Raw genomic sequence first — 23,412 nt, 5'->3', positions numbered from 1 at the left:
CACAAAGTGTAACGCAAGCCTGACAAAGAGGAAATCTCATATTTCTGTATGCTCAGGTACTCTGCCCAATGCCAGGGTCACCTTCATCCAGGAAAAATAAATCCCCCGGTGGCTCTCTCCAACACTACCCATAAGACCTCTCTCTCTCTCCCCTTTGAGAGGCGGTGAGTGGGTGTCAACCTAATGTTTATACTGTCTGCTCACGGTTATGTAAGCCATTTTGTCCTCCCCTCTTCTCCATCTCCCTTCCAGCTTGTTTAAAACTAATCTACTTTTTTACAACACGCCACAAGTTGTGTGTTACATAAATATTCTTTTGAACCGGTTCTAGTGTGAGGTTTTTCCGCATGCCAAGGTGTGTATTGCATAAATAGTGAAGGGCCTATAGACTGCTGCAGAGAGGTAACTGTATTGTTGAGGAAGCTGTGTTTCTTTTTTTCATTTTTTCTTTTTTTGCAGAGTCAAGGATGCTTCTCTTTCATGAGGAGCCGGGTCAGGGAGGTTGTCCTACTTGTCTGAACTATCCGTGAGATAACAGCCTGTAGAATGAACGAGTCGGTGTGTCTAGTCAACAAACGCACACACCTGCCCGCACACACACACACACACACACACACACACACACACACACACACACACACACACACACACACACACACACACACACACACAATCCTCTTCACAGTGGGCGGACAGCTAATACTGCAGTGTAAATACAGTACAGTAGAGCACACAAGCGTTACAAGCATGAGGAGGAAGACATTGTTTCTCTATACAACAGAACTCTTCCCTGTGTTTGCAGCCAGCAGCTTGTTTAGCGACTCCGTCATGCTAATGTGGGTCACTGGGTTCACTCTTTACCACGTGGGCCCTTTGCTGTACTCCATCATAACGACATGTCACGGCTCATTATTCGCCCATAACAATGTTACCTTGATAACCTCCGAAATAACTTACGCCACCCCCCCCCCCTCCCCCCACCTTCCACTTCCTCCCTATCTCTGATTTGTCAGATTTGGTTTTTTCGAACTTCATGCTCTGGTTTCCGTGGCAACTAATTGTTCTGGTTATGTCACGTTCTAAAAGGGCTTCTGGCCTTTTCTCCTTTGACCCGTGTTGAACTTTTTTTTTACGGTTTGTGGAGATTATGAACCCAAGCCCTCGAGTCCATAAAAAAAAAATATAGCTTCCATGACTGCTGCGATTATCAAGCTACAATATTTCCGCATTCTGACAAATGTTTGGCCATCCTTTGCAGGGTCTTAACTTTTTGCTGACTTAGCATTCCTTCCCCCAGCTGAGAGAGAGAGAGAGAGAGAGTGGAGATATTTGAAAGATTCCAAGAATGCTCCCAGTTTGACATCTGAATAACTTGTAGAAAAATGCATGAGGCCGATTTGAGCCCAAACATCTGTCCTGTGGTTTGGGTCCTTACACATTTTTTTTCAATAGGCACTGTGGGCTTTTCCTCTTGGCTTCAAACTCGCACATTTTCTTTTTCCTTTTGTCATTCTATTACTATTTCCCCCCAGCATTTGCAGCACATATCGGTCTGGGAAGCATAGAGAGTTAGTTTGTGAGAGATCCAGAATTTTTCTAGCCGGTATATTTTTTTTGGTGGGAAGGAAAAAACGGGCATTGTGTGTATACTCGCGCTCATCTGTATCCTCCTGGGAAATAAACAGCAACTAGATCGGTTGTTGGCTTTGCATGTTATCTTTTAAAAGATGAAAGGACACGGAAAACAATGAAACTGCTGCCCTGGGGTTTCTGTAAGGAAATGAGAGAAGAAAAAAAAAGCAACAACTGGAGCGAAGAAGGAGACCTTTTGATCTGTGCAGTCAGTCCCATTGAGTTAGTCTGAGACTGGACCCAGAAATAGAGGAGACAGGGGTCAAGAAAAGAGGGAAAAAAAAGAGAAGAAAATCCCAGGCCTAGTTCACAGAAGTAGCTCTGCACACAGCTGCAGAACTTTTTTTTTTTTGGCTAGTCATACACTACATTATTTACAGAGATACGACTATGTTAAAAAAAATAAAAGATATTCCTTCTGTTAAGGTTGAAGTATAAACTTTTTTTTCTCTCTCTGTTACACTGTACATTGCAGTTTCCTAAAATTATCATCTGCACTCAGGTTACATTATCTTTGGGAAATCTGCTTCCTCTGCACTCTGGCTTTTTTTTCAGTAGGAGATGAAGGGTGACACAAGGTGCTGCATGCAGAATAACACAGTTTAAAATGCCTGGGCCTATTCTACTGGTGCATCATCACTTTATAGCCTTAATTGAAACAGACAGAAATATCAACCTAGGAATATTTTAACATTAAAATAAAAACTACATACAGAAAAAGAAGTCAATTCATTCGGTGTGTCTTTGTGAAGGGTGCACACCATCCAACCAAAACGCCCCAATTTTGATCCTAACTGGCGACCTCTGTTGCATGTCATTCCTTTTATCCTCTGCAGCTCATTAGAAGGTATTTCCATGATCAATCTTGCACATACTGCATGTACTGCTTCTACAAACTGTGGGCTATCATCTGTTCTGAAACAGCCTGAGTTGGGGAATGTCTGGTAGCTGGTGTTTAGTTTTGGGATACTGGCGGTCGTCGGTGCACAGTCACACTGCAGCCTGGCCCTGCTGTCTGCTCTGGTTTCATAAGCAGAGACAGAGAGTAAATGACCTATATATACTCCTCTCAGGGAGGGGAAGTCACCTTGTTGGTGGACCGACATGCAGGCAGGCAGGCAGGCTGGCGGGCAGCGACAAGGTTTTTAATGTGCGGCACTATTGAAAGGGTGGACCAATGACTGGATATTAGAAGCATGCTTTAGTTTATAGGGAGCCATCCTGTGATGCTAGTGGTTGATCTTTGCCGTAAACTTTCTAGGGACGTTTTTTTCCTCATGTGGATTGTCTTCTTGGTAAACATCCTACGAGGAAGTTTTAAATTAAATAGTCTAATTTTTCTTCTGATGATCGTAAATGACCGGTAACAGCAAACGGGAAAAATAAATGCTATTTTTATATAGTTTTTATTAATGTCTTTGAACAGGTCCAATTTTTTTCCCAGGAATTTAGACAGAAGGATGTAGGGCTAGCAGACCGGAACATCCTGTGTTTACAAAAGTACCTTATCCAAGACATTGCTTCATTGTCGTCATATCACCATTAATATTCTAACATTATCACATATAAATATACATATCTCATCACGATACATCCTGCAGTCTCTCTTTCACTCACTTACTTAACAAATGCCCATACCGCTGGCCCGCGCTTTGACACTGGTGTCATAAAAACACTACAGCTTTTGTCTTAAGGTGCTATTATTTTCAACAAAAACTGAAAGTTCCACATAGCTACTTTAACTCTGCTTTGTAGTGGTGTGAAATGTCAATGTATGGGGGAATATTCAGTCGATAAACATGCTGAAAAACACATTTTGACATGGACCGGAACACACACACACACACACACACACACACACACACACACACACACACACACACACACACACACACACAGTCACATTAGCTGAAACCATGGGGCGCAGTGCCAGCAAGATCTAGTCAGACAAACACCTCACCAGAGACTCCTCTAAGCGTCCTAACAAATTGAATGTGTGTGTAGATGGACAAGAGGGAATTAGATCAGTGGTCCTGATTGTATCTGAGTGTGCTGTTGCCGTACCCCTTTCCAGCAAGGCCCCTGGAGGAAATGTGTGTGTGTGTGCATGGGAGAGAGAGCGAGGCGGAGAGACAGAGGGAGAGGATGGAGAGAGAGAGAGTACTTGGCAGCTGGTCTGATGAAGGATGTAAGGAGAATGTTAACCAGACAATCACCTTGCATGTTATTGATTGAGATGGGAGAGAGGTAATTAGCACAGAAAAGAGGGGGAAGCTGAGGCCACTTTTAATGTTTTGATACAAGGTGTTCTCTCTGTGTACCCATCTACGTGTTGTGTTCTACTCCTAGTGTGTGTGTGTGTGTGTGTGTACGTGTGCGTGCACATGAAGGGAAATGTTTTATCAAAAGCTATATCCATGTAGACCTAACCTTAAATGCCTGAAGCTTTTAATCTACTCAAAGTGTGTTTATGTAAAATTCTTCATTACATGAAAGCCCACTTATTCATTGTCATTCCATGAATAAGTAGCTTAGGTACTATGCATAATATTCTAATATAATGGGCACGGTCCAATTTTCACTTAAAAAGACCATAGGGAGTGCTTACTGAAAACATGGCTTGTTGTATTGCAGACTGTGCTGGGTGTCTAGCCTGGTTCTACCAGACAAATGCACTTCACTTCATTTGTACAGAAGGTCCGGAATCGCTCAATTGACAAACGTTCCCTCACTTGAAGTTTAAAACTATTGGATCTGCCCAGTGCCACTCTGGATTTGCCAACCAATCGCATAACGTTTGGTTGTGACGTATGTCATGCGCCGGCATCTGAGCCACTCCTTCTGTTCTCTGGACTGGCAGAAATCTGGCTGGTGAGAACCCACTAATATACCGCACACCCAGACTGACTACTGAAGGGAAATTAAAATTGAGTGGAAGTTGGTAGGCGGGCGGTGCCAGGCTACTGGATGGCCTGTTCTGTTGTGAAAATATATATGTCACCTTCCCTCTATCTTATATCTCCATTAAGCAGAGCTTAGCTTGGGAAATATATTCTGTTTTACTGTCACTGATGCATTGGATATTAATGCTTGAAAAGTTTAATATATGACTCAGCATTGATTCCACATATAGCATTCCTACTACAGCCCAGTCGATACCAGATTTTTTAAAGATGCTGATGTTTAAGAGTTTCAAAAAAATCAATAATCTTCTCCTTTTTTATATACATGAATAAATAACATTGAAAAACATTTCCGATAAAATAACCCCTTATATGTGGATGTCAAACACTCTGATGAAGATGTATACTGGGTTGGACATTTATTATTTAAAAAAACAAACGTGAGGAAATGGTGACAGTGTTTCTGAATGATGTCAGACATACCTTCTGATTATTCCTGCACTGCAAATGAATGTTACTTATTGGCCACTGCATACTGTGTGTTGATAGTTATATACAATATCCCTCAGAAGCAAAATCCTTCCATAGTTTCGAAAAAATATCAATATTATACATTGACTAAATAAATGTGTATACAAGACTAATTCAACCAATCGCATAAAAGCAAATGTTTAACAAACTAATTGGCCTCCAGTCCTTATGTATGTTTTACTAATCATACAGTAATTTAACAGGATAAATATAATATAAGTAAGCCTATGTCAAACAGAAAACACATGCATTGATTTAAGAAAAAAAATTGTTACTTTTATGATCGTCAGGGTTGTCCAAGACTGCTCGATATGTAAGACAATTCCTTTTGTTAATTCCATAAACAAGACATGACAGTAAACTGCTTTGAGCATGACTCATTTGTAAGTGGAATGATAATATCATCCATCTATCATCAACGTTTGACACCTAGTGCAACTCCTTACTAATTCTCCCATGCAGCACTGCATCATTAAGAACATACTGCACACGTCGTGAGCTGTAATTGGTCATGCCATCGTAGATATCAGTCAACGGTGAAAGCGGTTAAAAGATGCTAAAGTCAACAATGCCACCGACTGTCATCAGTTTGGATGGCTGTCGGTTGTGGTTTTGACTTAAAAAGGATACAATGGCATACAACGTGCAATACAGCAAGCGTTAGTACTCATTCTCACCTTTGACCCTTGACCCTTGTAATGGTTACACAGTCAAACTCTTGCTCTCTCTAAGTTACATTTTGATTACTCAATTCTTTGCCAGTGCATCCCACTTTCTGATTCCTGAGAAGGGTTTTGCAATCGTTCTTCAATTTGAAATCCTTCTCTTTGTGTCTCCTTTGCTTATTGAATTTAAATACTCTTTCCTATAATTGTCAATTGTACAATTGTCGCCCCTTGTGAAGCCCATTGAAGCCGTAAATAAGTTGAGTTCAAAGCCATATGGCTATCCACATTGTGTCGCTACTGTACTGTACTGGTCATAAAAAAACAAGAATGTATCATATTGTGTATCAGGCTCTAGCACTGTTTGAAAAGGGACCGTATGCCCGGGCTTTGGTGTTGACTTTTGCAAATTCTTTGTTGATTCACATTTGTTGATTTTAACCCAAGGGCGTGTGTGTGTGTGTGTGTGTGTGTGTGTGTGTGTGTGTGTTTGTCTTTTTCAGCTCACCACTGAGACAACCGTCCTCTACGGCCAAAGTGTGCCTGGTGTGTGGAGACGAGGCGTCGGGATGCCACTACGGCGTGGTGACGTGTGGAAGCTGCAAAGTCTTCTTCAAGAGAGCAGTGGAAGGTAGGGCTTTAAGTTAACTCATGTTCAAACAGAACAGCGCTGGTAAGGTCTTTTCTCATAGCAATTTAAGAAACCCCCTTGTCACCATTTGTCAGACATGAATGCTAAAGTATACCAAATTAAGTAAAGCTTTTTAAAATTATACAAACAAAAAAGGCAGCACATAGAAAGGCACTGCAAACAACACGAGCAAATATAGAAATGTAGCACAACAATGGAATGTTTCTTGCACCGCTGACACTTATGCACAAGCTGGATGTAGTGCCAGTACTTTCTATAGTATCATAATAATGCAATCTGAGAGTGTTAATACTAAACTAAATGTATTCCTCATCAGTTTTGCGTCATCCACAAACTTTTGTTGTGATGCACCTGCAGTTTTTCTGTATTTGTTGGCGTTTTTCTACATACGCAGCTCATTTCTCTATGCTGTGCATTTGTGTGTGTATGTGTGTGTGTGTGTGTGTGTGTGTGTGTGTGTGTGTGTGTGTGTTTGCGTAGCTGTGGGTTGAGCTCTATTACTCTCTTATGCTATATTAAAAATATTACAAATTATATTGTCTTTTTAAGAGACTACATTGTTTAAACTCTAATCCTAAAGTTCATACTTGCATAAAACTGCAAGAGGAGTAAGCCACTGTGCCAGCATCATTCTGTCTTTCGGCAAGTTTCATTCATATTACTTTACGCAGAAATTGGTTCAGTGAATATCAAATCATTTCAAACAATATCACCTTAACTGACAACTGTGGCCTTCACAAGTGTTGGCAGCCATTCTGTTCAATTTATTAACAGCAGTTTGCAAAGAGCACCTTAAGCCAAGTACTGTATGCTTGGATTTACGGTACAAGCTTAACGCTTTTCCAACTGGGAAACGTTAATGAGAAAATGTGTCCAATTAGGCTACAGTGACTCGGCTTTCAGTCATTTTCACATGTTTTGCTTTCCGGAAAAATCACTTTTTCCTGGTAGAACAGAGTTAAAATAGCTCACTCAGACAAACACATGAGGGGAGAGCAGTGAAGCAGCTTGTTTTTTTTTCCATTTAAAGAGGGCGCAGTGCTGATCATTTCTGCAAGAATTATTAACCAAAAGCTGATGAAGTTTTCATCTGCACTGTTTATGCAACGCACTACTGTTAAATCTCAGCAGACCTTCACTTTATTTATTTCCCGAAAGATCGTTTAAAATTACAAAAACAAAACTGTTGCTACATTTCATTTATAGACCGTGACTGAGTTGAGTGGCACATCAGAAAAAAACAACATTGAGTGAGTGGTTAATTCTCCTACAGCAGCCCTTTATGTTATATTTAGCTTGGGGAAAATTAGCAGCAGCCATAATGTGCTTTTCATTGGGTGCCTGTTGCCTGAGGCGTTGGCCTAACACGGATTAGGATGAGTGTTTGAATGCAAAACACTCGCTTAAATACAGACCCAGTGCTGGTGGTTAAAAAAAAAAGCAAGCACGCCTATCAGCCAGCCATGGGGCCCCCTAGGTGTTTTTCTGGCCATTTAATGAAATCGCACCATTTCCCAATCAAATCATGCTTTAATTTGATGATATTTACACACCGTGGTTACAGAGAACTGAAACCAGATGATGTGTCTGGTGCTATCCAATCAGACATGCCGTTGTTCTTGCTTGGAGCGTTGCTAGGGGAGAGCCGCTGGCAAATGCTAAAGATCTGACTCCGTGCGACAGAGCTACTGTAGTCTGAAGAGCTCAGTTCTAGAACGGCTTTATTATTACATCACTAAAACCCTATTTTGCATTACTCTGAACCAAAAATCTAAAGCACATACATCAACTAACCTTTTTTTGTTAGCATTCTTAGAACCATTATTGCCAAATGTGCATATTTATTGAAATATTTCAGATTATTTATTTTTTTACCCTTTTCACCTGCAGTGTCTCACCTTAAATCTCTCTATTAACATCTCTCTGCTTTATGATTTCCTATTGATTCTGCAGCGCCAAACACACGCGACTGTGCACACACTGTAAGCGTTGGTAATAAGGGCAGACGGCCCATGCACCGGTGTGATGTCATCAAGGTTGCGTGCGACACGTTCGCCCTTCTGATGTGCAAAGCGAGCGGTTACCTTATGTGACCCCGCCACAGCTGCTGCTGAGGTGGAAAGAGAGAGAGAGAGAGAGGGAGGGAGAGGTATAGGAAGCAGAGGATGAAAATACTGAGAGAAGGATTTTGCAAAGTGAAGAGGGATAGAGGACAGTGAAACAGATCCAGGGAGGGAGGGAGGGAGGGAGGGGAAGGACAAAGAAAAAGTCAGACAGAGAGATAAAGGGAGGAGGAGTCCAGAGAGAGGAGGTAAGAAACGAGGGATGGAAAGCGATGTGTCAGCAGCGAGCGCTGGAGAGCTGTAAGTTAGGACGTTAGGAGATGTTTTACTCCTCCCCTCTGCCTCCCACTCTTTCCTCCTCCTCCTCCTCCTCCTCCTCCTCCTCTCTTTTCTCTCAAAGTTACGAACTGACCCTGCGTTCCAAATCTCATACTCTTTTCTTTTACTATTCGCTATACAACAGCTGATCTTAAAAAATACGTAGTTTACATGCAGTATGCATACAACTGGGAATATTGTTAATATTTTTGATATTTTTTTGGGGTGTTTTTCCACCTTCACCTGACAGTATTAGGCACAGAGTTGAAATGGGGAGAGAGAGGGGGAAGACATGCAGTAAACAACCCGGGCCGGAGTCGAACCCGGGTCAGCTGAGACAAGAACAAAGTCCCAGTGGTACACAGTCCACCAGTGAGCCACCAGTGTGCCCCCATACTTTTACTTATGTATTTCATCATAATGTCACGCTTTGAACTTGCCTCTTGTTTATGTATCTTTCACATTGCTGTTTGTTTTCACACGGAGGCCCAGTCAATGTGACGTAATTCACGCTGCACACTGGATTATGGGTCAGAATTGCCTAAAAAGCATGCTTATTTCCAAATTTAAAATCACAACCGGATCTAGTAGGACATCCAGGTATTTTTCAGCATGCTGCATCTGACCCCATACAGTATACTGGGACATCTTAAATATTGTTCTACCATACTAAATAGCTGGTAAGTATGGGTATTTGAATGCAGCCACTAAGCATGTGAGGTAGAAAAAGAAGACTGCAGAGAGTGGGCATCTGTGTAAAGGGAATAATCCGGCCCTTGCTTAATTTCTTTTGGCACCACGAGCCCTCGGGGATACAACTTTTTTCAGTCAGCTGTAGCTCATTAGACCACTAACTGGCTCAGGGCCCTTTACTACAGAGCTAACTCTAGCATTCTGGAGTCATCAACAAATCACATGAAATCCTCCCAATGTGGAGGGGCTGCTTTCCCCTTTATCCAAAAGCCATTTTTAGCTTTAGCTTTATTTAACTTCACCAGAGTTTGTTTTACAATTTTAGGTTTACATTCGGACCATCTATTTTTATTTTGCACTGCACTGTTCTATGCAACACACTACTGTTGAATATGAGCAGACCTTCACCATATTCATTTCTTTATAAAAGTTAAAATGACCAAAAACAGATGGTACATTTATTTTTAATCATATACTGTAACTGAGTTGAGTTGCACATACGGCGTTAAAGTGGCCCATAATGTTATATAGAGCTGTTTGCAATATCTATTGGACCATTTACCATCCAAATATGTAGATCAACAGTAACCCTCAAGAGGATGACAATTCATTTCACTTTTGTCTATTCAACCAGAAGGCACAGCCAACTGAAAAACACACACTCACACACACACACACACACACACACACACACACACACACACACACACACACACACACACACACACACACACACACACACACACAAGAATCATTCATCAACCTGCTCTTTTATTCACCACCAAGTTATCCAATGTATCTCATACATTACGGCAGCAGCTATAACCCTCACACATATTATTTTCGGTCACATTTCAGATGCATAGTAAACAAACGTAGAAGACAGGTCATAACTTTTATGAAGTTCTTAAGCTTGCATTGCTACTGTTGACTCCACTGGCAACTCATAGGCTCAGTAAATTCCCCAGTGTAAACATTTATCCTGCTGCCGCTGTGGGAAACAAAATCACCTCCTGAGTCCTGACACAAAAAGAGTTTGTAAATAAATATATGTTATCATCAGTAATGAAATGTGGAAATGGCTGAATGCATTCATGTGTGCTTCTCCTCTTCCTCCACTCCACTCTATCGAGCTAGTCTGTTGATACAAGACATCTGCGCTCTCTAAACGGCTCCATGTGGTGCACATTTGAAGAGTTGAACACGCCAGCTTATTATTCACATGTCATCAGTGGCTTGGCATGTCTGGGCCTTGCAAAAAAATTACTAAAGGCGCTTCTTTTAGCTCGTGAGCTGTTTTCTTTGTGTGTGCAGGTCTCTTATTGAACTTGAGAGGTTTACGGAGACATTAGTCAACCTTGTTATGGCCTCACTGTGTTCTGCAATGTGACTGGCTAGTGGTTTCCATGGCGCTGGTGTCAATCCCGAGAAAAAAAAGAGATCCCTACTCCTCGGTACCGCCTCTGTTGGAGAGGTCATCTGAGGAGAGTACAAGGCCTCCCTCCAGCGCTGGAGTGAATGCTTCAGGTTGTGAGTGTGTGTGTGTGTGTGTGTGTGTGTGTGTGTGTGTGTGTGTGTGTGTGTGTGTGTGTGTGTGTGTGTGTGTGTGTGTGTGTGTGTGTGTGTGTGTGTGTGTGTGTGTGTGTGTGTGTGTGTGTGTGTGTGTGTGTGTGTGTGTGTGGCTCATGTATCAACAGCTGGAGTGAAGCCATTTAGCAGTGTGCTCTGATCCCAGCTAGCCAACACATGTCTCACAGCAGAGCTTCTTTGATCAGAGACCGCATCCAACAAACATACAACAACACAGTCGCTGGCACACACATACAGTACACATACTTTGGCTCACTCTTCTCCATAAGATGTTCAGGTGTAGAGCATTATGTATACATCTAATCCGCCAAGCTTTCTGTAAGCATGTGTGTGTGACCCATATTTACTAATAGGCATTTAGGTTGGAGAATGCAGGAAGAGGAAGGGTCTCTATTATGCAACATATACTATAACATTTACTACTCCAGTGAGCGTTTTTCCGGTCCTTACCGCTGTAAAAATAGACACGATATGTGAGGCATACAGCAAAATTATAATTTTTTTCTTAAACAACGATTCTGCCAGTTATTTAAGAAAAAAAAGCCATTCAAACTTTTCCCAAGGTTAACTTGACCTCTCCAGAATGCTTGTTTTGTTGGAACCAGCTGTGCAGAAACACAAATGTGTTCAATTACAATAATGTAAAACAGAAAAAACGCAGCACAAATCAGCACATGTGAGGAGCTGAAGCCAGCAAATGTTTGGCATATTTTTTAGCTTGATAAATTAAACCTCAATACTCATCCAAGTTGCCGTTGATTTTTTTTTAGTTTTTTTTTTCGTCAAATGACTGGACCACTTAATTGCGTAATGATTTTCAGCACTGCAGTATGTATCCTCAGCATTCTGTCGACTGTAAAGAGTGTGTTATTACAGTAGCAGGTGTGCTGTGTGTTGGGTGCATGGGTGATGATATAACTCACTCACTTATGCACACATTACTTCCTCCATGTTCTCAGTTCCCCTGGCCCGGGCTGACCTCTCCGGTGGATATAATCTGACGGGCATCTCTTCCTGTCCCCTGGTGATACCTTTGTTCTTTGACATCAATGCAAAAAGGATCCAGTGCAGTCAGTGGGTTCCACCTTTTGTATTCAACCAAATAAGCAGCGGCAATCTGATCAGGCCTTTATATCAGTGTCTTATTAACTGATGATTGGTTTGTTAAAGATACAGTACATACAGTAGTATTGTGACATAACTGTTTGATGGCATTATTAACATGTTCATGGTCTTAACTTAGTGTACCACCACCTTCTGTGCTGTAAAGGCCCATGTCAAATACAGTACATGTAAAGCAGTAGCAGAAATGATGACCAAACTGAACGGGCCTACTTAACTGGAATTATTCCAGTTTTCGTTTAAAGATACTATATAATATTTCCTCTGATGATTATAAATGATCTGTTACACCAAACAAGACCATCAGCGAAAATCATATTTATTAATGCCTTTGCTCTGGTATGATTCGCAGCAAATTTAGCGTAAATCGATTTATGGAAGGCAGACAGGAAAAGGCTTTGTTTCCTCAATGGAACAACATCTAAACATCAAAGTTTTTTGTTTGCTTCACCATTGTTGTATTAAAATGATTAATCTGACGTAGTCACATATACATACCTTACCTCATCACAATGCATCCTCTCTTTCACTCGCTTCCTAAACAAATGCACGTAAAGTTCCTCGTAGTCACTTTAAGAATTGAATCTTTTTGGCGGCCCTCTTTGATTGAGTTGATCTGGAAGAAAGTCAAATGTGTTTTAACCTGTAGTTGTAAGACAATACAAATTTTCTGAATTCAAACCAATTGATATTTGCATGTCTTAATTGATGTGGCTGGGAATACTGGGAATGTTGGGAATACAGCTGTAATGCACTGTATATGAGAGTGCTGTAAGATATGGATTCTGCATCTCTCTTAAACACTGCCACAACTGGCTGCTTTTGTACATTTTACATTTCCAAACACCTAATTGGGGCCTGAATGATGACTAAACTCATTATGTACTCAGGCAGAAAAGGGAATTCTCATCTGTGTGAGAAAGAAATGCACCAGACAACTGTCTGAGTTACAACACCTTATTATAGAAGTGGAGACATTGGCAAACAGAATAGCAGCTTCTACTTAGATCCCATTTTAACTTCTAATCTGCACTCTCTCGTTCTTATAAGGATCCAGACAGGAACACTTAATTGTGGAGATCAACACTTAATTGTGGAGATCCCCATCCAACACAGCTGGTTGTGTGTTATCTAAAGCAGTGGAGTAGTGGAGCTATTGCAAGGCAGTGATTTGCATACCGCTGGCCCAGCCCTAACAAAAATTACATCTCCTTAGCCTGTTTTTTTGTTGTTTTGGTATTTTTTGGGTCATGTCATTTAGGTTACATAATACGGATGAATGACAGTCATCGAATTTTGACCAAACGCTTTGTGAGGCAGAGAATTGAATGGCATTAATCCTTGGGATTGACATAGATTTCAGCAGACCCGTTAGCTCTATAACATCTTTGTGTGTCTGCAGCAGTAGCGGCTTAAACAGAGAAATCTCCAGCCAGCGCTAAATGCCACTGCGTCTCAGTAGTTTTTATTGATAGGGGTCAACAACTCCTCTATCGGAGAAGCTATTTTAACAATCAGGGATCTGACCACTTGTGTCTAGTGGCTATTTAAACACGTCAGGGTTAAAGCCGTATTTTAGCTAAGCCTGAAGTCTGTCTGTTGTTTGGAAAGCGGATGTGCAGTAGCGGGGCCGACGGCAGGAGGTGTGTAGGGCAAATTACTCTGTGTTTAAATGGGGGTCCCAATAGGAAAGAGCATTTCCCTTTTCAGAACAATGTCCTCATAAGTGATGTATGCTGGAGCTGACAGACAGACAACAGAGACCATTCGCTGGGTGGTTGCCAGATTGTGAGATCATTAGCTAAAAGTGGATGTGAGTGAGTGGACTCTATTTAACTCAGGATGCTGACAGACTGTACATTGTGCCATCAGAAAGGACTTCTCACAATGATGTTAAATTGAATACATTATCTGAGGAATCTGTATCTGTTTCATGGAAAATGCCGTTATTTGGTGTTATTGAATTTTTTTACTGTAAAAACAGAAGTTATAGATGTTAGGGTTGGATGCATATGGTAATGAAATTTCAAGAGATGAAAGAAGGTTGATTTGATCATTTTAGAGGACATTTTCCAGGGTAACTAAGGCTTAAACAAGTTATGTACAACTATTCCATCCACGTGCAGCTGGGTTGATAAGCAATGCACATATTCAGAGGTAAACATGAAGTGTCAGTGCATGTGAGTGCATGCACACACACCGTGCATAAATAAACAACTTATCTCCCTTTCAAATACGCACACAGTCGCGTGAATACACAAGTTTGCCTGTCCCATGGAGCATGCTTCACTCTACCAATTATTAACAACATTTTTGGGAATGAGAAAAACAGTTGGGAGGAAGGCTCCAGAGTTTTCAGAACTGCCATTTGGTCAGGCCTATCCAAGCGGGAGTTTGTGCGCGTGCACGTGTGTGTGTGTGTGTGTGTGTTTATACGACTATGTTTGTGTGTGTGCATGCATGCACAAGGGGGGGGGGTGGGGAAGGGGATGGCTGCGTTGTGCTTCCTGTGTCGCAGTTTACTGTTTTTTAGAGCAAGAAAAATGGGCTTATGTAACGGTCATGTGATTTAGCCAGAAATAGTGGTGGGGCTACAGCTGCTGCCTCTCCTCCTGCAGCTCGGTTCCTTGGCTTTTGGCAGCAGCCAGACAGACACACTGCGCACTGCTCCCGCTAGCTTCACAAAACAACTTCTGCTCAGTCCCCACACACAAATACAAATACTGTATACTGTCCATGCAACAAACGCAATGCACAGAATGTATGTGTTTGGTCAAAACTGCATCTAAACAACGCACAAGCTTCCAGGCCCAAAAAACATGGAAGTCTGGCCCAGAAAATACAGACGAACATGCAGGAAAATATGAGCTGATAGGCACTGATTTGCAAACGTGCTCATGCATACGACCTTATACACAATCTGACATGTGCGCACAACTTCTGACATCAACTCTAATAGACCGCGGGTCATTGTGGTCACTACACCACACTATACCACTCCATCCTTTTGTATGTTTGTGAAAGCAAGATACAACATGTGCAATTATTTATTTATTTTAATACAGTTGCCAAGTGGAGCAGCTTTGGCTGTGTGTGTGTGTGTGTGTGTGTGTGTGTGTGTGTGTGTGTGTGTGTGTGTGTGTGTGTGTGTGTGTGTGTGTGTGTGTGTGTGTGTGTTTGGGAGTGAATGACTGTATTTGTGCACGGGCTTGAGCCTGTCTGTGTGTGGGCGTATGGCGCTCTGAGGCTGGCGGACGTGTGGAAGGATAGAAAAAAAGGGAAAAAGAAAGGATGGAGATGCAGGCGTAGAGGAGGAGAAGAGTGGAGGATGAGAAGGAGAGGAGGGGAGCTGTACAGTGGAGAAGCAGTAGAGCGGAAGGAAGCGCTCTGAAATGGGAGATCATTGGCTTTCGCTAAGGGCTAGGCAGGAGGCAGGAGGGATTCTCGCCATGTTAGCATCACTGTCAGGACGAGTCTAGCTGCTGCAGCCCAGTGTCCCCTGGTTCCAGCAAATATTCATGCCCCTCATGCCATATACTGTAAAATACACCATTAGTCATGCGGTGTGGAATGTGCGAGCGGAATAATCACAAATTCAATCATTTTCACGGCGATGATCAGGAAAAACGCAGATCTCAGATACTGCCAGGGATTTCATGGGTTCCTGTGCGTTGACCTACATTACAACAGTCACCTACAGAGATTCTACAGGAGAATTTAAAATGTTCATCTCTTCATGTGATTAAATTTCTACTAATATTATTTAGAAGTAAAGTTAGCCTTCCTTTTTTATTGGGGTTTTGAAAGTTAAACATTTAGCTGAAAAGAAAGGATATATATATATTTTTAAACATTGAAACATTGTTTATCAACTAAAAATACTCAAAAGAGAGAGTTGTCATACATGTCTGGTATCACGGACAGGTCTACCATGTATAAACTTGATCGATATATAAAAAATATGTATACATCTATACTGTATACTAAGTCTAAGCCTCCTTTATCCTCCTCTTTTTTGTATCACTTTGCTGTACATCACCTTGAAAAATATCCCTGCTATTCTACGTCAGCCTATACAGATGCAGCCTTGTAATCTCCCTGTCTTGTCTTTGTGTAGGTCAGCACAACTACCTGTGTGCCGGGAGGAACGACTGCATCATCGACAAGATCCGGAGGAAAAACTGTCCGGCATGTCGCGTACGGAAGTGTCTCCAGGCGGGGATGAACCTCGGAGGTGAGCAGTCACACTCGCCTCATTACAGATCTGCCCCGTCACATCACGTGTCCCAGGTGTGAAGGCGTGAGTCGGCCGTGCTTTCTCTGCTTGTTAGAAAATTGTAGATATGAAAAAGTAGGTCTTGGTGTAGTCACAGGAGGCCCAAGGATGCTGAGTCATAAGATGCTTGAGTGTGTGTGTGTGCGTGTGTGTGTGTGTGTGTGTGTATATGCGTGCGTGCATATATTATATCCTAGCACAATATGCATAATGCATCTACAGAAGGTGTGTAGATCTGCTGCTCTCTGTACAATGCCAGCTGACGAAGCCCGCAGACAAGTTACAGTGTTGTATGATGAGGCACATCAGTCGTATAATGAACTCATTTATTGCCATTGGCTTGATCTAATTCACGGTTAAAGTGGTAAACACAACGCTAAAAGCATACTTGATAGCTCCCCAAGGTATCAACTTTTACACCACATGAATATTAATATAAACATCAATGTAAAATTTAAAAAAATGTGTAGGATTTTGTAAGTGCTGTCAATTAACTTCAGTTGAGTCATTTTTTGTCAGTCTTCTAAATGAATCCAAAGTGAAATCTTTGCTAATCGAAACAATATGTATCCAAGGCAGTGGGCAACTTTCCTTGACTTGCTGTCAAATCGAACCACTTACAGGAACAACTGTAAAAAGTTTTAATTTTTTTCTAAATCATGATCTACTTTTCATAAAGTTTTATTTAAATGTTACCCTCTGGTGAAATGGTGCCAGAGCAGACTTTTACTATTTCTCTGCCTGTTAAACACCAGCAATTTAATTTCACGTAGATAGGCACTGAGATGATAGTGTTAAAGCAGTTCATATTGAATATTTTATTCTTGAAGATATTTCAGCACAGACTCTATCCCTTATCTTAGGTGCTTTATATTACACAAGCTATCGGTTGATGAAAACTCTGTCACTTGGAAATGCAATAAAAACTATCTCCTGTCATGTCCAATCAAGTTCAGTTGTACAGCCAAATGACTGGAATCCTTGGCAAGGCTTTTTAAATTATTTGTCATCCTTTAAAAAAAACTCTTTCCAATGAAATAATGTTGGGATTAATGATCTTGAGTAAATAAGGGAATAGTTTTAAACACTTGATGTCATGCAGATTCAAATGTGTTTTGAAAAATCCACAGCAAATAGTATACACACACTTTAATAATGATGCAAAACAGCCAAGTCCCAAACACCAGAGACCTATAGCGCAGTATGAAATATTTTCAATTTGGAGGGATATGTTTGGTTATTGTCAACAATCATATAAATTACACTTTGAGTGCGGCCACTTAAAAATGAAGTGCTCACAGTGATGGCAAAAAATGACTAACTACTATCATTTTCCCTGGTGAGGGATCCTCTTGTTTGCATTTCCTCCAAGGCCTGTGTGCCTTTTGAATGTTATAAAGCTATCACATCACAAATGTTCAATCCTGGAGCCAATCCAAACCTCTGATAGTACAATATAAAAATGAATAAATGGGCCCTGATTGAGAAAATCAATTCCAGAAAAGCACTTCATGATACATTTTCTGCACTTTCAATGTGTGGGCGCTTGTTTTTTTATGGCCAATTTGACTCGCTTGTATATATGTTTCTGTCAACACGGCTAATGTGGAATGGCTGTATTATTGAGTGTATACAGAGTATTACCAGAGTCCGTTTTTCTTTTCTGTGACATCATTGCTCCCCACTAGCATACTCAGTGTTCACACACAGGGCCAATTAGGGAGTGACAGTAATGAACTTTATCATGAGAGCCTTCGGGTAGGATGCTGGGAGGGAAATATGACTTTAAAATGGCTTTAATGAAATGCTTTACTGTGCGACTGCAGCAGTAGGGTTGACTTGGTATTTGGAGCAGTATATATACAGTACGTATAATGGGGTTAAAGGAGAGCAGAGCAAAAGAGTGGGCATAACAAAGTCAACCTAAATAGATCACCCCTAACATTGACCCTTCCCATAAAACGTACATTTACAGGCTCAACACAGAGGAGACAGGGGAGATACGCCACCATATGGTTCCCCTTTATCAATGCACCTCCAACAACTGGTGGGGAATAGCTTGTATGAATTGAAATGGATACATTTTAAACACACTAAATGACCTTTTAGCAACAAATAATTAAAAGCCATAGCATATTACAAGACAAAATGTACTTTGATTTATCCTCAGGACAGTGTTACAAATGTTTAAAAAAAACTTTTAGGGCTTTTAGTGTAGCATGCAGACACGAGTTAAGTAAGTCAGATCATTTCACTGCATAGCTAATTCCAAAAACATCATTACTACCACTGTGGAAAGCCACATTTTAGCTTCAGTTCAAACAAAAGCGTACATTTCATTCACTAGCTAGTTAGCTATGAGCATCAGATCTAGCTGATCCCAATGCAAACAGCAGCAGTGTGACAGGAGCAAAAGACTTAGCAGTCAACACACGCCATGGCCACTGAACTATGAAACAGATTAACTGAGTCAAGTCTGTACTGTAAACAAGCGCTGCAACAAAGCTGGAACATAACTGAGACATTATAGCTTAGATAGAGTGTTGATAACTGCCATGTCTGTAGCATGATAGCTAGCTTCCACCTTGATGGAGAGTTTGTGGACAACAGTGGCAAGATTGAAAATGTGTGTGTTACGTGTGAGACCAGGTTGATCCCTGGACCAGCCGAAAGATTACATTTTTCAGCGCGAGCTAGCGGATTGTGAGGAGATATTCCCTGATTTGAACAAAAAGTGATTTTGACAACAAGCATTCTCCAGAATTGGCCGACTCCACCTTTTTAATAACTGCTGTTGTGTCTCCCCTCCCACAGCGAGAAAGTCCAAGAAGTTAGGGAAGCTGAAGGGAGTCAATGAAGACGTGCAGGGCTCTAAGGACGGCCAGACCGCCACAGGTGTAGTGGGAGGCGGTTACCTTTCCTCTGAGAAGGAGCTGAACGCCAGCGCTGCCACGGCCCTGGTTCCCCACGGGCCAGGGTCGGTCACGCCTTTCCTGCCTCCCTCCATCTGCAGCGTGCTGGAGCTGATAGAGCCAGAAGAGGTCTACTCTGGCTATGACAACACACAGCCCGACACCACCGACCACCTGCTGTCCAGCCTCAACCGCCTGGCCGGCAAGCAGATGGTACGCATGGTGAAGTGGGCCAAAGTACTTCCAGGTTAGTAGTGTCTTAGTATGGGCTGAGGCGGCCTATATGCTGTTTTAAGTGCCTTCACAGAAATTACATTTAAAAAATTTATATTACGCGGTTGAAGTATTTTGGTTTGTACTTTCAGGTAAATAATTTTCGCTCTTGATAAAAAAAAGTGCTTTTATACATTTCTTAGATTAATCCAATTCAGTGCAATAGAATGCTCTTGACCGTGCAAATGTCAGACATTTTTACATTTAGTCAGTTTTATTTACAGATGAGAGAAAATTGTTAAAAATATCAAGTCTTCGGGGCACCCTTAGCTCAGTTGGTAGGGCGTGCCACCCCCAGGCCGGGCCCAGCAGCAGACCCGGGTTCGATTCCCGCTCGCGGTCGTTCTCTGCATGTCACTCCCCTCTCTGCCCCATTTCACCTCTGTCTACTCTCTACACTATCAATAAAGCATGAAAAATGCAAAAAAATATCTTTAAAAAAAATATATATATCAAGTCTTCTAAATGAGGTTTGAGTCGCTACAGTTATTATGGACTGGGGTTTTAATGAAGAGATAACATGCCCACATCTTCACTTTTGATCTCAACATTTTGAGAAATGCTACTTTAAGTCGGCGTGCACAGTTTTCATTTAAAAATTTTAGGTGAGAAAATGATCCAGTCAAGCTCCAACGCGATTAGAAGGGGAATCCTGTTTCACCATTAAATAGAATCAAGATTAAGACGTTCCAAACACACGCTCATTTACATCAGCGTCCTCAGATGTGATGTTGAACACAAAATCTAATGTCAATCTCATTCATTTCCACGCGTTAAAAAACCACATCAGGGGAAGAGGGAAAAAAACTGTTTGAAAAATAAACAAGCTGTCCCTAAATTACCCGTCAGTGAGAGAGACATATTGAAAGATGCCTCACAGGTAGCTCTTTGAGGCTGTTTAATTTGCTGTATTGCAAATATTTGATACCTCCACGGTGTCTGCTTGCCATATCCGGACGTATAAATAGAAGGGGAGCCAGACGGAAGGGTCAAAATGAGTACCTACCTTCGACTTTCAGATATGCCACTGCGCGCATTGGGCTTACATTTTGGACGTGGCAGGGCACGCACCCAGGGCAACATGGAACAATGATGCCAGTACCAAAAATATGTTCGCAGGTCAGACTTGTTTGTCAATGGGCAAACGCTTTTGATGTCATCCAGCCCTCTGCTCCTTTATCTAATGCACTGAAAACCCAGCGTTACCCCAGGCATTTGATACACCTTTTATTCAATTATTGTACTTTGCATATAGTCCCTTAAAATAGTCTGCGAGCCTCGATAAGGTACTGGCGTGTCCTCAGTTACCCTGTGTTTTGCATGAGGAGGAGTTTCTCTTGTCAGAGTTTGATTGAGTTTGGCGAGTTTCCTATTCCACTTCTATTTTTGGCGCTCCATAGACAACACGCCAATAACTGGAGGCCTTGTGGGATTTGCATGAAACAAGAATGGGTGAACGCTCAGTGGTTATCTTGCCTAAACAAATATTAGCTAAAAAAAAACACACACACTCGCTGTAGCAAAGATACGCGGTACGTAGTGCACATGAACAAACACACAGGTAACCTGATTAAAAATGCCTCTTCATCTGGTGCGTGTCAGCTACATTAAAAGATAGTGCCGTCTTCTCATGTGCCTTGTGTGTGTGTGTGTGTGTGTGTGTCGTCAGGTTTCCGGGGCCTGCCCATTGAGGACCAAATCACCCTGATCCAGTACTCATGGATGTGTCTGTCCTCCTTTTGCCTCAGCTGGCGCTCCTACAAACACACCAACGGACAGATGCTCTACTTTGCCCCAGACCTCATCTTTAACGAGTAGGTCTACTCCTTCATATCTGCAGTGTTCCAAAACACATGATGCTGATGTTGGTGAAATGCATTGGTCCTGACATTAAGCAGTGGCCCACATATTAAATAGTTCTTGATGTACACAATTTATTTGATCTTTTCAAAATGTAACAAAGAGAGGTCACCCACGTACAGTCTCAACTGTTGTCATAGTAGCACCAAAATATAAGCAGACATTTCCGCAAAGTGTCGCCAGCACTTAACCGTATTAAGTATATCTGATGTTGTCTGATGTCCAACACACGATTATTTATATTACAGATGTTATAAATGATGTTTTTCAGAGTATTTAATTAGCCAATATAGTAATTGGTTGAACAGTCAGGCTTTGACTATTAGTGTTTAGTAGCTTCTGCTCATTTTGGTAGCTCATCAGATGTAGATTCATGAAGGAAACTTAATTTTGCGAGTGGAATTTGGAGAGTGAGGAGTGTATTTGGCTGCTGTGCTATTTTGAGCCTACTTGAAATCATTCAAAGGACCTAAATTGACATATTTTTTGTTGTTGTTGTAATAATTCTGTTTCCAGGAAGTCGTTAAAACAATGTGATGATCTTTCACCTGATTTCTGACAATTTCACAAGGAAATACCCTTGTACTTTTAGACGGAGCCGTACTGCCGTCAGGCACAGATGATCAAAGTCAACCAAGGCAGTCAGTGGCCCACTTGATCTGTGTTAATATGTTTGAAGAAGAGAGCAAGAGGAAAGGAAGTGTATGTCGGGGCATTTTCTGGATGGAGCTGTAGCACACGGCCGCTGATTTGAATTGAACCTTAGAGAATGAATGAAACACTCTGCAGGCAGTCTGCTGTAGAGGAGTAGGTTCAATCTGGGGCAGCTTTAAAAGCTCCAACTAATAGCTTTTGTATGTCAATGTCACAGTGGGTCAGTTTGTCCAAAATAAATATATAAACAGCGGTGATAATGCCATGGTGTTACACAGCCTCGGACTCTGGGAGCCTGTGCTGTATCAGTTCAAACTCAGTACAGTTGGGAAAGCATTAGTTTGCCACACCACATATCCTCTTACCCTTTGATCAATTTAGTGTCAAGGGAATCACAGTTTATTAAGAATTGTGTGTTTTCTTCTGTTAGACGACAACAGACTTAATGGTGGAGTCAGCAATTCTAGAGAATACTGACATCACTTTTTTTCTACACAGCCTAGGCTCTGTAAATGGGTATGAACAAAAAGGGTATGTAAATAAAGGAGGCCCACCGTAGCTAGCAACATGCCTTTAGCCTAGGCTGTGTATTAAGAGTGCTTTATTTGTAATTGCACAAACAGTACGGACAGGTATTTGGTCAATCGTGAGGAGATATTCACTGATTCGTACAAAAAGTGATTTTGACAAGTCTGGATGACACTGCCATCACCACTGTGTATTATAGGGTCTGCTACAGGGTCTGGGTGTGTTGTTTGCTTGTTGTTAACACACAGTAGTTGGTCTGTTGTGTATTTCATTGATACATTAGTCAGAAAATGTGTACGAAAATTGGTCCATAACTTTGCTGAGTCCACTCAGTCTTCGAGTGATGGGGGGTTAGACAGTGTCCAATAGTTTCCATAGCTACTTAGTGCTTATAGAGCCAGGACATACAGTACATTAGGGCATTTATTGAATAGACTGTCTACTCACTCAGCTGTTACAGTGGAATCTCTCATTGATTTAGAGTAAATACTGCAAAGACAGATGTGCATTTTTCATTAAAGAGGACCTATAATGCTTTTCCGACCTGTGAATGATGTTACAATGTCTGATAATCCTGTTAAACAAAGGTATCAAATAAAGAGGTACGTGTATTTGGACGTAACCCCTGCATGTCTTAACAATATTAAGACAGTTGCATTCTCAGAGAGCAAAATGCAACTGTCTTTGGCTGATGCTGACACAGAAAGCAGCAGCTACTTTAAATGTCAGATTCAGGCTAA

General features: G+C 41.5%; 1 protein-coding gene across 1 annotated transcript in view; it reads left to right on the top strand.

Moving 5' to 3' along the window:
- nr3c2 (nuclear receptor subfamily 3, group C, member 2) overlaps positions 1-23,412 on the top strand; it is a 77,060-nt gene that overhangs the window by 40,450 nt on the left and 13,198 nt on the right. The window contains exons 3-6 of the mRNA XM_080030211.1: positions 6,235-6,362; positions 16,287-16,403; positions 19,260-19,604; positions 21,300-21,444. Of these exons, the coding sequence (XP_079886337.1) occupies positions 6,235-6,362; positions 16,287-16,403; positions 19,260-19,604; positions 21,300-21,444 (735 nt within the window). The remainder of the gene's footprint in view (positions 1-6,234; positions 6,363-16,286; positions 16,404-19,259; positions 19,605-21,299; positions 21,445-23,412) is intronic.

This window comes from Ammodytes marinus, assembly GCF_949987685.1.
Source record: "Ammodytes marinus genome assembly, chromosome: 6".
NCBI lineage: Eukaryota > Metazoa > Chordata > Actinopteri > Uranoscopiformes > Ammodytidae > Ammodytes > Ammodytes marinus.
Note: the sequence above shows the minus strand (reverse complement) of the source record. Positions and strands in the feature narration are given on the sequence as shown.